Raw genomic sequence first — 17,574 nt, forward strand, 5'->3', positions numbered from 1 at the left:
TAAAAATAAATCACGGTTCGGCAGAAGAAAAAGATTTAGCTCAGAGAGAAAAAGACTTACACTTGCGTAAGGCGGAAGCCGTCAGAATAGCAAAAGAAGAGTGTCATGACCTAAAGGATCTAGCAAAATTGCGTTCATCTTCGACTTACAAAAAACTATGCCAACTCCCAATGTGTCAACGTCTAAAGCATACTATCTAAGGCAATTGTGGACGTATAACTTAGGGGTCCATAACCTATAGAATGGAACGACCCACTTCTTTATGTGGCACGAAGGTCAGGCGTCACGTGGATGTCAGGAAATATCATCTTGTCTCCTAAAATATATCGGAAGCCTTTCCCCATCTATAAAACACATAACTACATTTAGAGACAATTGTGGAGGCCAAAACAAGAGTCATCTGACAGTCAAATTTTGGCTCTACATTGTCAGAAACACTAATATTCAAACAGTGGATCATCGATTTTTTAAAAGTGGCCATTCTTATAATGAGTGTGACGAAAATTTTGGTTTAATAGAGTTAAAAAAGAAAAGAACCAAAAAGGACCTGTATGTACCACAACATTGGATGGAGCTGGTAACTTCTACAAGTAGAAAGTTCTTTACAGTACAGATGGAAAATGGCGATTTTTTAGATTTTCAAACACTTGCGCCATACTTCTAGAAAAACGTAAGTGGAATACAGAGTATGCAATGGTTACATTTTCAGTAGGACAAACCTTTAACCCTGTTTTACAAGAAATCAGCTGGAGGTAGCATGGAAAAGTTTAGTGAGCTATCTATGAAACCCACTCGAGCTGGCAAAAACACTGTCCTTCTGCCAGATCTCTTACCAGTACCGATTGACAGAAGGCCTCTCATTAAGCAGGCCAAATATTCAAATCTGCAACAGCTGCTTAACTACATACCTCCAATTTACCATGAGTTTTTCACAAATCTGCGACATGATGGTCAACAAGCTAAAGAACTTATAAACTCAGAAGAAGCGGAAGTCGAAAATGACGAGTTGGAACATCATTACGACACTGATGCCGATGAATCATAAATCAATTATGTATTAGTGTTATGGTAAAGAATAAATTTGTACAAAAACTTTATAATCTTTTTAAATGTTTTGCCTTTATGTTACAATTCTTAGAAGTAAAGGGGTACAAGTGCTACTTAGTAACCTAAAAATGGCTCCAAAATGAGTAATGTTAATAAAATCATGATTTTTTGTTACAATTAAGAATAATAATGCCTACAGTTACTAAACCGGTTAAGAAAATCTACCATTAAGAAATCGTGGCAATTAAAGTGAAAGCTGAACTTTGAACAGCGTTTACTCGAAATTTACTTTTTGTCACTTATACCCCTTTTCCTCTAGGGTCCTCAATTGAGGGAATTATGGACGACCCTGCTAATAAAGTAATACTTTATGGTGCCAAAAATTTCAATGACTTTAAAGAGAAGATTAAACTGTACGAATTGATTAAAAAACAGACGACGCAAAAATCAGTTAAAACCGAGACGCATAAAAAGACGTGGACGAACGAGGAAGTAAGACGAGATGAAAGAAGAGCGCCTCAAAGTAGGAATAAAAAGGAAGAAAAATGTTTCAATTGTGGAATTGAGGGACACAGATCGACGGATTGTCCTGACAAAGCCAAGGGAGTAAAATGTTTTAAATGCCTTCAGTTTGGACACAAGTCTTTTCGATGCAATAAGAAAGAAGAAGAACCATCAACTTCTGGACATGTAAATATTATCGACGTTGTACATAAAAACTCTTTGGCATTGAAGTGTGGAAAAATATCACTACGTGCATTATTTGACACAGGAAGTGACATTAGTTCAGTACGAGAAGATAGTTTTGGAAAATATTTTGATGACGTGATTCTTTCACAAAACATATTAGATTTCAGTGGATTAGGAGGTACGAGAGTTAAAACTTTAGGTTCATTTAATAAAATGGTAGAAATTCAATGAGAGGATTTTAATATTTTATTTCATGTTATTCCAAAAGAAGCACTAGACGTTGAAATTATTCTCGGAAACAATATACTGAGACAAGCAGAAGTTACAATAACAGAAGACGGAATAATTTTATCTAAAAAAAGAGTAGATACTTTTATAAGGAGGATTACAGTAATTAGCGAGACGACAGCCAATAATGATTTTCAGCTGAACCATACAGAAGATAAAAAAATAAAGACGGATATAGAGAAAGTAGTCAAAAGTTACGAACCTGACAAGACAAAGACAACTGAAGCATACGAGGACTTATTTATAAAAAACAATATTTTGTTTAAATACGAAGACAGCAAGGAAGTGTTAGTCATTCCGAAAAGAATGCAAACAGAAGTAATTAGAAACTTACACGAGTTAGGACATTTTGCTGTAACAAAAACACAAGATTTGATTCGAAGAGGATGTTACATTCCAAATCTTAGAGAAAAAATCGAGCACTGCATAGGGAATTGCGTTAAATGTATACTTGGAAGCAAAAAAGAAGTTATAGAATGCGTGAAGAGACATCAAAAGGATTTCGGAAATCCGCTCCGTATAATATCTGACAGAGGTACCGCATTTACGGCGAAGGAATTCGAAGACTATTGCGAACAAAGAAGCATAAAGTCGACGCCGTTCGAAGTACTGTTCGGAACGAAGATGAAGAATAAAGAAGATCTGAGGATGAAGGAGATTATAGCAGTGGCGGCCCGTGAGGTAGTGCCATAGAGCCATGGCACTACCTTGCTAACTATCCATAAACATATTTTTTATCTTCAAAACTTTTTAATTCCTATTAATTTTTTTGTGTGTATTTCTTTTGATCTTCATAAATTATATAAAATATGGCAACTATGGGCGCAATACAATCCCTGCCGACAGCGGAGAGTATTCGACAGGAGAATCTCCTTCGCGCCGAAGTCAGTACTGGCACGAGCAAAGAGAGAAAGATTTTACGAGCATTATATGTAAGTGACAGAGAAAGAGCTATATTGGACTATTAGTATACCTTAACATTAGAATCTCTGTGCCAGGCACGAGGGTATGAAGCCAGGTCTATTTATTTTGAGTTTCTTTACGTGCTGGTTTGTCGCTTTTATTATGTATATTTTCTGTTAAAAAGTTTTTGTATTTATAATTAAACTTTTAGTGCATCATGATCGTGGGTATTTGATAATATTTTGATTATTTATTAAGTTTAATTTATTAATTGACAATAAAGATTAGTATTTTAAAAAATTTTTTGGTGGTTTTTCGCTAGAAAAAAACTACAAATGTTATAAGGTGTTGTGGAGCTTTCGAGTTAGCTTTAAGAGGTCACGACGAAAAAGAAAATTCAGAAAATAGAGGTATATTTAAGGAGCTGGTCAATTTTAGTGCCGAATTAGACAAATACTTAATGGTTCATACTATTCAAAGTACCAGATCTTTCAAAGGTCTACCTTCTCCGGACATTTAGTTGCTTCTAATTTATTTATGTCCGAGGAGTTTTCTGCTTATAAGCATCAGTTCTCCGAATCATTTCTTAATGAACCATGGAGACAATTTTAATTTTTAAGCAAAACTCGGTTTAAAACTGAATTAGAAGTAGGTACTGTATTAGCGAGACGAATTAAGTACTACCTCTGGGGCTGTTTCGCTATTGGTTTTATTGTAGAGGGAAGGTTTAAAAAGCACATTTGAAGAAACTATTAAACTTTTAAGTATTTTAGTTACCATTCCTATATCAACATCTGAAGCAGAACGCTGTTTTTCGATGTTTACATCGAAACCTAGTGCTTTAGGTATGCTATCTGCAGAAAAGCATTTTGTAAATTGTATTGATAATTTTAATTATAAAGTCATTGAAAACTTTGCAACCAAAAAATAGAAGAATGAACTTCATATATCGTAAACTTTAAAAGTGACATTACAAAAATTTGTGCATGTGTGTGAATAATGAAATAATATTTATTTTTTTTTTATTTAGAAAGTATAGCCGCATCCACCTTAATGGTGATTAGCGGCGGCTACAGAATACAAAGGTAAATTCTATAAAATATTCGTATGGATTTCAGAAATGTTACAATATTGTCCATTGAGTAATTAGTGCCCAATAAATTACTTATACATTAGGTATGTCCACTTGCACAAAACACGATTCTTAATGTAAGCTTTTATATCACTCGCGGTATTTCGGCACTCATCTTTTCTATATTAGCACATACGGCAATTTCACTCGCGCACTGGTTGGATTTTTCGTTGCCTGTAATGCCAATGTGGAATGGTATCTATAAAAATCTAGTTCGTCTAGCGTTTTCTTGAGCCTGCATCAGTTCGAATTTATATGTTTCTCAATAGGATATTGCGGATAGATCTGTTTAAGGGTTTGAAGAGCGCTTAATGAATCACTAAGTTAACTGAATCAGAAATGCCATTAGAATTCATATGCATGATAGCTTTGAGCACTGCATAGAACTTAGCAGATAAAACCGCAATAGAAAATTCAGAAATAAGTGTTTGAAAGGTTGGTAGTCGATGGAAAAATTTATCTATATTCTACTCCAGTAGCTTAGTGAATTTTATTATATGAAAATGTAAGTTTACTGGCTAACCTGAGATGACTCGCCCTCGGATTCAGAGAGCTCGTTACCCAAGTGTCGTAGGATTTTCTTGTTGAGAGTGTTGATAAAGCGTTTGAATGATCTGTTTTTCAATTGTGTAGAAACTTCAGTTAACATATGGTGTAATTGCATTAGGTCGGGAGTAAAATCTTGAATAATGATATCAATAGGATTTTTCGCGCCAGTAATATTGCTAATAAGAAGGTTCAGTTGGTCATAATTGAGGACAAAAGGGGTCGAACGATTTTGGATAAAATTTTTGACAGGTTCAAGGTTATATGATTTTGATGATTTCGATGTTACATGCTCCTCGTCGCTTTTAATCTTCTTGGCTTTAGGTTTAGATGTAGGTACAGTAAAGGGTTTTTCTGTATGACTTGTTTCTGGAGAAGTGAGAACCTCGCTGATACTACGTTTTGACTGAAGGTCGACATTAATGGGTATGGAGGTGTCCATGGTGCTATCTTCTTGAGCTGAGCTTTCTTCGATAGTAATTTATTCGTGAGATAGAATTGTAGCTGTAGGTTGAGGCATAGTTTCGGGTAAGGTAGAAGAGATCGGTTGACTGTTATTTGAATTTGCTAGTGATTCCATTTTATCGGGACAGTTTGTGGCGATGTGTCCAGCCTTTTTGCAGGTATAACAGGCCATAGTTTCTAAGAAAATTCGATATGTTGTATTATCGAAGTCTAAAAGGAATGAGTCGGGTAAGGAGATATTGTGAGGACTAACGTAAATTTGTCTTCTGAAGCACAAAATATGATTGTATTCAGGAAGATTAGAATTGATTTTTAGGAAGGTGGCTGGGGAGAGAAGATTAAGTCCTATTTTTTGTAAATAATCAGTTAACAAACTGTGTGGTATACTGGGACATACGTTTGACAAAACAATACGTTCGGCTGGAGAAATCAGTCTTCTAGCTTGTACAATATTATTCTCGATTTTTATTTGTCCGTGCTTTTGCATAAATTCGTTCACCAGTTGTTTGCTTGAAAGGTACATACATATCCGATTGTTCGACAATCGAGACGAAAAGATAATGTTTTTTGGTTGAATTAGATTGCCCAACGGAATTAAGTAATCTTGCAGCTTCGTATTTTCTAAGGCGCTGAAGACAATCGCTTGCAGTTTCGACGGAAAAGAAGAAGAAGTTACTAATGAATAGGTTTTATTGGTATTTGTCTGCGGTTGTTGTACATGTTGCGAGTCAGAGAGACTCTGAATGTTAGGTTCCATTTTTAAATTTAATACGAGACATGTGTTCAAAACTAATACGGACCTGACCAATAATTAAGCATGTAATTAAACCAGTAACAAAACTGGAATAAATTGTAGCTTATATCATACCTTATCGATGTTATTAAATAAGAATTAGCCAAAACTGGTTTACCACGTTATGTTAAACAAAAATAATACGATGGATGCACTTACTGGTATCTAATAAACTTGTCACTGAACTATTTATAAATAAACTATTACTTTTTCTGCACAAAATTTGCCATTTTGTTGAGACCAGAAATAAACACACCTTTCGTTAGGTCATTCAGGGCCGTCTCAATGAAATAGTATTATTTTTATAAATTGGTAAATAGAGACTAAATCGTAATAACAATTTTCAAGCACTATCAGCAGTAAATGCTGGTGGTAGGTTAAGAGGTTTTTAGTATTAATTAATTTACGGAACTGTTTTGATCAATGTTGGACAATTTCTTGGCACCCCAGATCAATAAACTTAAGATATAGATAAAAGTATCTGCGCATATTTTTTTTAGTTTTTGTTGACAGTATACCTTTTTTTGACAATATCGTGAATCCGTCACTAAAAATTTTGGCGGCTGCCCGAGTTGTGGCACTACCTTCTTAAAGTGGTACGAGCCGCCACTGGATTATAGAACAGGAGATAATTAAACAATTTGATGAAGATAAAGAGATGCTGAGAAACGAGAGTCGACGTCAGTTAGTCAAAATTCAAGAGGAAAATAGACGCAGATATGATCTACGAAGAAAAAGGCCGAGGATGTATAAAAAGGGGGACTTAGTGGCAATCAAGAGAACACAGTTTGGTGGAGGACTCAAACTGCTGAAGAAATATTTTGGACCGTACGTGGTAGTACAGGTGAATCCAAATGACAGGTACGAGGTAAAGAAATCTGGATACCATGATGGACCTCAGAGCACTTCAACGTGTGCAGAGTACATGAAGCCGTGGATAGATAACTGCATGGAATCCGAGTCGGATTCCGAACAGGATGGCCGAATGTAGGATTGTAAATATTTTATCTTAATTTTTAAGATACCCTGTATATAATATTTCTTAATTATTAATACGAGAACGGGATAGAGTCTCACACATATGTACCTACGTGGGCACAGATGGGTGGAACGAATTGGGGATTACGGCGACGGTAGCGGACTACTTTTAATTTTTGTATTATTGGGTTATTGGAAGATGTCGGTATATGCTTTGAACTAATTTTAATTGGGTTGTTTCACAGGAAAAAGGAGATTAGCCTAAGACGGTTTGTTTTAGCGTAGGGTAAGAGGACGAATACATTCAGTCGATTTTAAGATCTCAGCGACATTAGACGTGTTATTGATTACAAGACGCATAGGGATAATACTAAGACGGGTATTATATTGATTAGACGCAAATTATCGATAGATACATTTCTTTTTGTAAAAATAAGAACACGTAGAATTTTGGTCGCAAAGTACACTTTTACACTCTTACATTTCGATAATTTAATAGTAACAATAATTTAGTCATCTATTTTATTAATTAAAACTATTAAACATCAAACGGACTTTTATTACGATCGTCTTTAAAAGAAACCTACATATATTTATATTATGTTACTAGGAACAAGAAAGAGTTATTTTTTCACTGTGATTCACAGTCTGTGAGTCACTTTTAAGATAAAAGTAAGATGAAAATTCACAAGGAAAAAATTTTCCTGTGGTTGGCTGTATACCATGTAATACAAAAAACAGTAAAATCCTGTATAAATGGTATATTTAAAAACCCTCAAAAAAGCCACATCAAAATCACATAACTAGTTTTCGACTGGTTTACAGTCATCATCAGTGCTTACGTGCAATGTACATGCTAACCACCAAGATAGTATTTAACAAAAATATGTGGGTCAAAGCCCAGTAAAAGAAGTCCGTCAAGGAAACATTGAGCTTTTTAAATCAATGTTTCCTTGACGGACTTCTTTTAAAAGTAAGATGATTTTCTTAACTGAATATTTAAGAAAAATGTCAATGACGTCAAATATATAACAGATGTCAATTAATCAACAAAAAACGTCCATAATAATGTGGAAGATTAGAGGAAAAAATTGAAATATTCCAGCGGTTTTTATAAAAGGTGAAGACTACTGAATTACTCTTAGGAATAGACCATAACTTTTTTTGTACAGCTGCCATTTAACATTGAAAGTCAGTATTTTAAAAGGAGGTAACATACCTAGGAAGTTAGGAATACCCAGTAAGATGAGTAACTTTTAACAAACACTTTAGAACAATTCCAATCTGCAGGTTAATGGAGAGGAAAAAGGTATAGAATGTTTCTAGTAGAAGGTGCTTTCAGACAAATTAATAAACCAGGTAAATCAGGTCAACGGTGATATTTAATATGCGTAAAAAGTAAAAATTAGAAAAATAAAGTTAAACCGAAAGAAACAATGTAGAAACAACCACCAGTGTCTTTTAAAGTTCTAGGACGACTTAAAAGTAATAGCCTAAAGGGCCTAATAAGGCAAAAAGCCTATACGAAGAATACTGGAGAAGGCAGAGGATTATGTACTAAGAATAAACCAAGTGAATATAAAAGGAGATTATTTACCAGATTTGGTAAAGGGGTAAAGAAATAAAAGCTATAATTGCCAGAGGAAATCTAAAATTGGGAATAATGATAAAAGTAATAAAATCAAAGGTATATGAAAACATAACGAAAGAATACGATATACCGTAATAAAAACAACAGCTACATACAGGGTGGGGCATTAGTCTGACAAAGTCCAATTACTCATTTATCGTAATAGATACGAAAAAAAGTTATGTAGGTAAAAGTTGGGGCACATATGGACCATCATCTAAAAATATTATCAAATATACAGGTCCACCCGTATTGACAGGGTGACATAAACTTTAGTTTTTTTAAATGGAACAACCTGTATATTTTTACATTCATGGATTCTCGATGTTTTCTTTCTTAAAATATAGGAATCTGTAATATTATACGAGGTAGTTTAAAAGATAATTACGTTTCTGACGATATTCTTCTTTAGCGGCGAATCGATTGAGGGTAAAATTTGATTGATCCGCGCGCATGCGCACACCGACAGTATGGTATTAGTTGTTATACGGGCTCCGATTGGGTGTTGAAATTTTGAAATGATCTGTCAATAATTGTTCAATATGGAGGTTATCGGTAAACAAAAATATTGTATAATATTAGTTTTTATTGATGTGTGGACAGAAATAAAATCAAATTTATAATTATAGTGACTTTTTAAATAGTTTTGAAAAGCCGCAGGTACGTAATTCTAAATGTTTCAGTTGGAAATACCTAATAGTTTCAATACCTATCTATTTGGAAAATGTAAACAAAATAATGTAGTTACCTATTAGTAGGCAATGCTTTAATTTACATAATCTGATTACGAACAAACTTTCTACAAATCTGCATCTCATATATCGTTTTCTTACTCTATATTTTGTTGTATTTTATTTCGACAAAAATCAAACTAATAATTTTATTAAATTCATATAAATTTATGGTGTAATCGTTTAGTTTGTGTATATTCCCACATGACGTATACGAGAGTTTGGTGCAGTTTGAAATGGCGTCAACTTTCGTACGGCGCGGTAGACGTGAAGTGGGTTCAAGCCCCAAGCAAGTTATTATTTTTTTATTTTTTTTATAGATTTTATGATTGTAAGTATATTATTATATAATTTTTGAAGATATTCTTCTTTTTTGAAAGTGGTAGATAAGAAAGTTAGTTTGATTTTTAAATAAAATAAGTACAAATAACCTTTTAAGTATATTTACTTCGTTTAAATTCATCATCATCAACCCGTACGCGTCCACTGCTGGACATAGGTCTCCCTCAGCTCTTTCCATCTTTCTCTGTTTTGTGCGGCTTGCATCCAGTTGCCGACAATACGTTTCAGATCGTCAGCCCATCTGGTTGGTGGTCGTCCTCTGCTCCGTAGTGCTTCTTCTCGTGGCCTCCACTCGACAATACGTTTTGTCCATCGGTTGTCTGACAATCTGGCGACGTGTCCTGCCCAATTCCACTTAAGCGACGCGATTCTTTCGACGGCGTCCGCTGTTTTTGTTCTACGACCTATTTCTTCGTTTGGGATTCGGTCCCTCAGGGAGACACCAAACATCTGGCGCTCCATAGCCCTTTGAGTAATGCGAATCTTGTTCACTACCTTTTTTGTGAGTGTTAATGTTTCCGCTCCATAAGTGAGTACAGGCAATACACACTGGTCAAAGATTTTCCTTTTCAGGCATATGGGTAAGTCCGATTTAAATGCATAGCTCAGTTTACCAAACGCTGCCCAGGCTAATCCTATGCGACGTGGGAGCTCGCACGTCTGGTTATCTCTTCCCAATCGAATTTCATGTCCCAAGTACTTATAAGATGCAGTCTGCTCAATATTCATTCCATCAAGAACAATATTACGATTTAGCACCAGATTAGTCATTATTTGCGTCTTGTTGATGTTAATCTTTAGTCCGACCTCTAAGGAAGCGTGATATAACTTGTTCAACATTATTATTGCATCATCCATACGATCGGCTATAAGGACGATGTCATCTGCGAATCTCAAATGACTGAGCTTCTCTCCATTTATGTTGATACCATATTCGTTCAGATCTGCCTTCTTAAAACTGTGTTCCAAAAGGGTTGTGAACAACTTTGGTGAGATGGTGTCTCCTTGCCGTACTCCTCGCTGTATACAGAATTTATTTGTTTGTTGATCAGATAGTCTTACGCTAGCCGTTGCGTTGTGGTAGATATATTTTATCATGTTAGTATAGCGATAATCTATTCGGCATTCTGTCAATGCTTTTAACATTTTCTGCTGGTTTATGGTATCGAACGCTTTCTAGTAGTCCACGAATATCAGTGCCAATGGTTTGTTGTATTCCGCAGACTTCTCGATCAAGTTTTTTATTACCAGTAAGTGGTCGTTAGTGCTGTATCCGGATCTGAAGCCAGCTTGTTCTCTAGGCTGATAGAAGTCTAACTTAGCCTCCAGTCTCTTTTTGATAATTTTTGTGAAAAGTTTATATATGTGTGATAGCAGACTGATAGGACGGTAGTTTTTTAGATCTGTTATGTCACCTTTCTTGTGCAATAAAACAATGACTGCATTGTTCCATTGAGAAGGCGTTTTTCCTTGGTAAATGCATTCGGTGAAAAGTTTGGCCAAAACCTGGATAATTTTATTTCCACCTTGTTTGATTGCCTCGATCACTACTCCGTCATCGCCAGGGGATTTATTATTTTTCATTTCTGAAAGTGTCTTTTTAACTTCGTATGGTGTTACTTCTGGCATTAATTCTGATCCCTGGTTTGTGATTTTGGACAGGAGCTGATCTTGCCTTGCGTTGGTGCTCTCATACATTTCGCGATAAAACGATTCGACAACCTTAAGGATTTCGGCTCTATCCGTAACAATGCTGTTGTCTTTATTTCTTATTCTGTACATATTTTTGTTGCCAATGTTATTCGTATTTCGCCGCAAAACTTTTAAACTTTTGTTTTCTTGAATTATTTGAGTTATTTCTCTTGTATTGTTTTCTCTTATGTCTTTTCGGATCGACCGGTGGATATCTTTATTTAATTTCTTCAGTGTTGTGTAGTTGGAGTCGTATTTTTCCGTCAGTTGTCTTCTTTTACTTATTAACTCTTTGGTATTTTGGCTTAATTTTTCTTTATGGGTCACGACCGTCGGGCAGCACTCCCTTTCGGTTTCTTTAAGTGCCTCCGTTATGAGATTGTTTGCTAGTTCGATGTCTTCTATTTCGTTTTCTAAGTCTTGTATACGTCTGGTTAGTATATCTTCATAGAGGTCGTTGTTTTCTGGAGGAATCCATTTCTTCTTTCGTGTTTTGAAGATCATCTTTGTTCTTTCCAAGTTGACATTTAATTGTATCCTTGCTCGGATTAATCTGTGGTCGCTTCCTATCGAAAATTTGTTAAGTACTTCAATATCTTTAATTATTTCTTTTCTGTTCGTTATGATAAAATCTATCTCATTTTTGACACTGCCATCTGGGCTTATCCATGTCCATTTACGCTGAGGCTTTTTATCGAAAAAAGAGTTCATCACGGATAAATTTTCCTGGTGTAAGAAGTTAAGCAGTCTTTGCCCTCGTTCATTTCTTTCGCCGTAGCCATACTTGCCCATTGCTACTTCTGCATCATCTTGTTTAAAGCCCATTTTCGCGTTAAAGTCGCCCATAACTATTGTGTAGTATGCTGGTGTAGTATGTAATGCTGTTTGTAGGTCGTCATAAAATATTTCAGTTTCTTCATCCGAGTGGCTAGTCGTTGGAGCATATGTCTGGATTATCTTAAGGTTATATCTTGCATTTAATTTGAAGATGAGGTACACAATCCTGGGACTTATGCTGTTAATTTTAATTATATTTTGGGTGTGCTTTCTATGTATAATGAATCCTACTCCACTATTTGAAGTGTCTTCTTCTCCTCTAAAATGAAATAAGTGCCCCGATTTAAGGGTAATTTGCGCTTCTCCTCTTCGTCTGATTTCACTGAGGCCGATGATGTCCCATTTTATGGTTTTCAGTTCTTCCTCCAGTTCCATCATCTTCTGGTCCGATATAAGAGTTCTAACATTATATGAGGTGATATGCATTTGTCGTTCTTTGTGGTAGCCTGATCTTTTCCGGGGGTTCTTAGCACCCTCTGCTCCAACCCTTTTCCACCCGCTACCTTGGCTGGGGGTGTTGGAGCCGCCGGAGACTGAGGGCCGTTCAGTAGTTTCGTCTTTCATGGAAATTTGCTTTTGGGGTTTTAGCCATTAAAACGCCACGCTTGGCTAGTGCGTGTTGGCGAGTTGGTTAGGATGTGGAAGGAGGAAATGGTGGAGATGGGAATGCTTTGGGTTTGGACATGGTTTCCCCGGTAAATGGATGTTGGGGAAATCCATGAGCTCGCGTAGGGCAGGTGTGCTATTCCTGAAGTAGATCTATTCCCTACCGGGATCGCAGAGAAGTATCTACCCGCTACCACTCGTTTAAATTACCTATTATATAATAGAAGAATATCTTCTTACGTGCGTACAAAGTACACACACATTCTTTTTTTTTTTGTTAATTTCGTATCACACTCTATGGAATTTTAGCGATTTGACATCAAAATTTCTATTTATGTTCAAACGATTTTTAATATAGTCTACTATTGTTAAACATTAATAGTATAGCGAAATATTAATATACAGGGTTGGTAGAAACTGGGAATGAGTATTTTCTGAGTTTTATTAAATGAAATGTTAGCATTGTAATGAAATGATACTTATAGGATACGTTTTTATTTCTTAATTATTTCCTATACCTAAGTACTTTAATTTGTGAGTTATTCGTGATTATTTAAGCCAAAAATTAATTACAACAAAAATTACTTGAAATTTTATTAGGTGGCCGTAAAAATATTCAATCAAAAATAACTTTTCGAAAAAAAAAATACATAATCTAGACTTATCCTTAATTATTTATCAATATTGGATGAGATATACAAATACATACGTAGTTAAGATTGTTGGTGCCTAAAATATTAATAAAATAACATAAAATATTCTACCTAGTTGGCTATGATATGAAATTTGCTTAAAAATTTGACATTATAATATTTTTTTAGTTCCAGTTGCTTTGTTACCATTACTAATATGAATTTGTCTAATGAGGAACTGATTAATATGGTTTTTGTGCTAGTGGAGTATAACAAAAATGTCATACTAGCAATAAGAATTTTTCATCAGCAATTCCCTGATAGACGACAACCAAGAAGAGAAACTTTTGAAAATATACTAGAACGGTTTCAACGGACTGAACACTTAGAGTTTTATAAATCTGATCGAACAAAAACTATTGTAAATAAAAAAAAACGATTTAAATCACGTAATCCTTAGTGTCAAGAAATACTAAGAGGCAAATACGTTGTGTTTAACTAATGGTTCAACAATAATAATTTAGTTGGAACGTACACAAACATTTGGGGGGTTTAAGGGAACTAAACCCTTATAAAAATTTTTTGGGGTGCACAAATTTCACTGCTATTTTGCTTTAAGATGTTTCTGCAATAAGAATGCCATATGTTCATTTTCAATAAAAAATCTCTCTGTTTCTGCGTCTTTACGGTAACCTACAAGACTACGGTCGACCGCCTACAAGATGGACTGACGACTTAAGAAAGGTAAATAAAAACTGGATGAGGGCGGCGCAGGATAGATGGGGTTGGAAACGAGGGGAGGAGGCCTATGTTCAGCAGTGGACTTTTGAGGCTGGATGATAATGACGGTAACCTAACATGTCATGTGTATACGCCGTCTTAACATACTTAAGAAAGTTATGTACTTGCACGCTGTCCAACACGAGATTTAACACAACCCAGCGCACTGGAGAAAGAAGAAGAAGCATACATTACCAAGTATCGTAAAGTCGTAATACAATTTAAGTAATTTATAGATTTGAATTTAACTTATTTCGTGATAAAATATACAACCAGCACCTTTTACATAAATATTATGCTAGGTGTAACTCTTATAGTTAATAACACATTTATTCAATTATATATTTTATTTTAAGCATCTGCCACAAATACTAGCATATACGATAATAATAATGAACCCATATTTACATTTCATACTGCTCCACTGATCTTTGCATTCTTTTTTATCGTTAAAGTAAACTTTATCGTAATTTAAGTTGTCGATAGTTTCAACACTAAATCAATAACAACATTACCTCCACAACAACACGACAATCTCCACCTCCATCTGCTTGAGGGACAATTGCATCTCCAGAGGATCGGCGGTCTGCCTCGGAGACTCCTCTCTGGGGGCGAGTTGGAGGGCCGTCAATACTTTGGGGGTGTCGTTTCGCCATCCCCAGTCACTTTCCCGCTGTGTTACCAACCACGACAGCGCCTTCAGGACTCGAGACGTTTCGGGCCCTTTGTCCTTCTCCTGGGGATCTGACGTTGTGGTGGTCGAACGCAGAGATTCTGTGGTTTCTGCAACAGAGAGAAAAATTATTTGGAGTTGCCGTGGGGCTTCATCGAAAAGGATAACGTTTAAAATTTTTGTGATAGCTGCGATGGAATTGAAAAGGAGGGAAAAGTACAATTTTATGTAGAAAACTGGAATTTATGTCCTTTTTTATGTGTTACTAATAAATTTCATATTTATTATTTATATTTTATTTTAATAAATTTCGTTTGCAGTGTCGGTTCTTTTAATTTATAAACACACTTCAGAATAGTAAATCAGATATGCAGATGTAATTCAGTGTAAATAAACAAACTTGTTTCGAGGTTACCAAAAATAAAGCCAAAATATTCTTTGATATTTTCGTATCTAAATGTGGTATCAGTTAAATTGCCTGAAAATTTGTAGAGACGTAGATTTGGTTATCCCGATCAAAAGTTATCATCGCTCTTGCGTACAATAAGTGGATAACTACCCATAATTCTACACTGTCAAATGCCTTTTTAATGTCTTCTTCTTCTTAACGTTCCCTATCAACGTTGGCGATTAACCCATTTAGCGCCAAAGGTGCGAAAACGCACCATTTTTTTGTAGAATTTTTTTTGACAATTCGTACATTTTTTTTTAAATCTTTGTATTTTTTAAGTAACCACAAGATATAAGTGTAACTAAATTTAATTTTGTTTAATTTCCAAACTCGTGCTTTCATCACAAAAATATTTTCAAAATGTCCGACATTTTCAATCCTTCGACACAACTTTATTTTTACTGTAGTAATTTTATTGGCATAACACTTTTATGGTCAAATAAATTAAAACATTATTTTTTTAACCTATTTGTACACCAATTGTTATAAAAATACAAAAAAAATATTTTCTGAGTCATCAAATCTCGTGTTTGAAAATAATGGTTCGATAACGAACCATTGGCGGAAGTCGACATATAATCCTGTCTGATCAGGAATAAGTCAAGGTGATGCACAGGCAGTAATTTTTTGGGATATTTCTTTATTATGTGTAAAAACACGTATCCACTAGGCTTTCGCTCCGAGCTCCTTCAACTGCTCCACATAGTGGACACGTTTGGCGCTCCCGGACTGTGCAATTGTGCGCAATCTGCCTCGGCGCTCCAATCTGTGGACAATTTATATGTAAGGGAGCACATACATCGATTGGAGCAGTTGCAGGGAGCGCGGAGCGCAAGAAGTTCGTGAACATAGTGGATGGTTGGCGCTCTCGGACCATGCAACAGTGTGCGCTCCTCCTCAACGGTCCAATAGGTGGCGGTTTATATGTAGAGGAGCGCATGCATGTAGATGGGAGCAGTTGCAGGGAGCGCGGAGCGCAAGAAGTTTGTGAACATAGTGGATGGTTGGCGCTCCCGGACCGTGCAACAGTGCGCGCTCCGCCTCGGCGTTCCAATTGGTGTCGGTTTATATGTAGAGGAGCGCATACCGTATCGATTGGAGCAGTTGCAGGGAGCGCGGAGTGCAAGAGGTTCGTGAATATATTGGATGGTTGGCGCTCCCGGACCGTGCAACAGTGCGCCAACGACCGTGCGGCAGTGCCTCGGTGGTCCAATATTACGAACGTAGTGGATACGTACCTTTAGAAAGACGGGTAGTCTGGTATTCAGTTTTGTTATAATCTAGGGTGGGGGAGGGGGCTACTTAAGGGAGGCTGTGTAGTGTTGTAGACAATAAGTCGATTTGTCGAATTTATGCAACTGGCACAGTGCAAGATACAGGATTGGAAAGTGTAAACTGGAAATATCTAAAATAATTTCTAAAAAAGATAGAGGGCCGTTCGACTTCGTTTTTGAGAAAGAAGCTGAAGAAGATGTAAGCAATGTTCTAACCATACTATTTTTGTTTATCAAAACTTCCAGGTCCATTTACACTCTAAATGTTTTGAGACTTTTCACAAAAAATAAAATTATGTATTTCAATTTTTATATCTCATTTCCGCCAAAGGTTCGAAAACGAACCATTTTGTTGTTGTGACACCTGCCATTATTAAAGTGTAAAATAATTTTTTTACGAATGTTTAAGTTTATTTTACTCTAGTTAATCAAATATATTACATATTATTGCAGTATTTCTTTGCTTGGCGGTTAATGGGTTAACATGGCCAAACTGTCGTTGGCGAAACTGTCTCTGTCTCGAACTGTTGTAAATAGTTACTCTGCTTTTTTTATGACTGTCCACTCCTTGATATTTTTCAACCAAGAGGCCTATTTTCTACCAATTCCTCTGCGTCCTTCGATTTTACTCACCATAATAAGTTGAAGAATATTATATCGGTCTCCCCTTACTACGTGTCCAAAATATCTTTCTATATTTGATATTATCAAGCAGCTCGCGAGTAGCAGCAGATCAACATTTTTTTGATAAAATTTTGTTCACTGATGAGTCTACTTTCCATAATAATGGACTCGTGAATCGACATAACTTTCACTATTATAATACGGAAAATCAACATGAATATAGATGTATTGATCGACAAAACCGATGGTCCCTTAATGTATATGGTGGAATAATAGGAGAACATGTGATAGGACCTTATTTTTTTAATGGCCATTTAAATGGACAAAAGTTTTTAAGATTTCTACGAAGAGACTTTTGGATACTTTTGCAAAATATCCCTTTAAATATTAGAAGAACAATGTTTCTGCAGCTAGACGGTGCTCTAGCACAGTGGTTCCCAACCTTTTATATCTGGCGACC

The 17,574-nt window shown here is 35.7% G+C and overlaps 1 protein-coding gene across 2 annotated transcripts in view; it reads right to left on the reverse strand.

The window, feature by feature from the left end:
• The window catches only part of LOC114329416 (uncharacterized protein CG3556), an 850,435-nt gene that overhangs the window by 34,551 nt on the left and 798,310 nt on the right, over positions 1–17,574 (reverse strand). For both annotated transcript variants that reach the window (XM_050655236.1, XM_050655235.1), the window contains exon 4: positions 14,608–14,875. In XM_050655236.1, coding sequence (XP_050511193.1) covers positions 14,608–14,875 — 268 coding nt within the window. The remainder of the gene's footprint in view (positions 1–14,607; positions 14,876–17,574) is intronic.

Source organism: Diabrotica virgifera, chromosome 7 (assembly GCF_917563875.1).
Source record: "Diabrotica virgifera virgifera chromosome 7, PGI_DIABVI_V3a".
NCBI lineage: Eukaryota > Metazoa > Arthropoda > Insecta > Coleoptera > Chrysomelidae > Diabrotica > Diabrotica virgifera.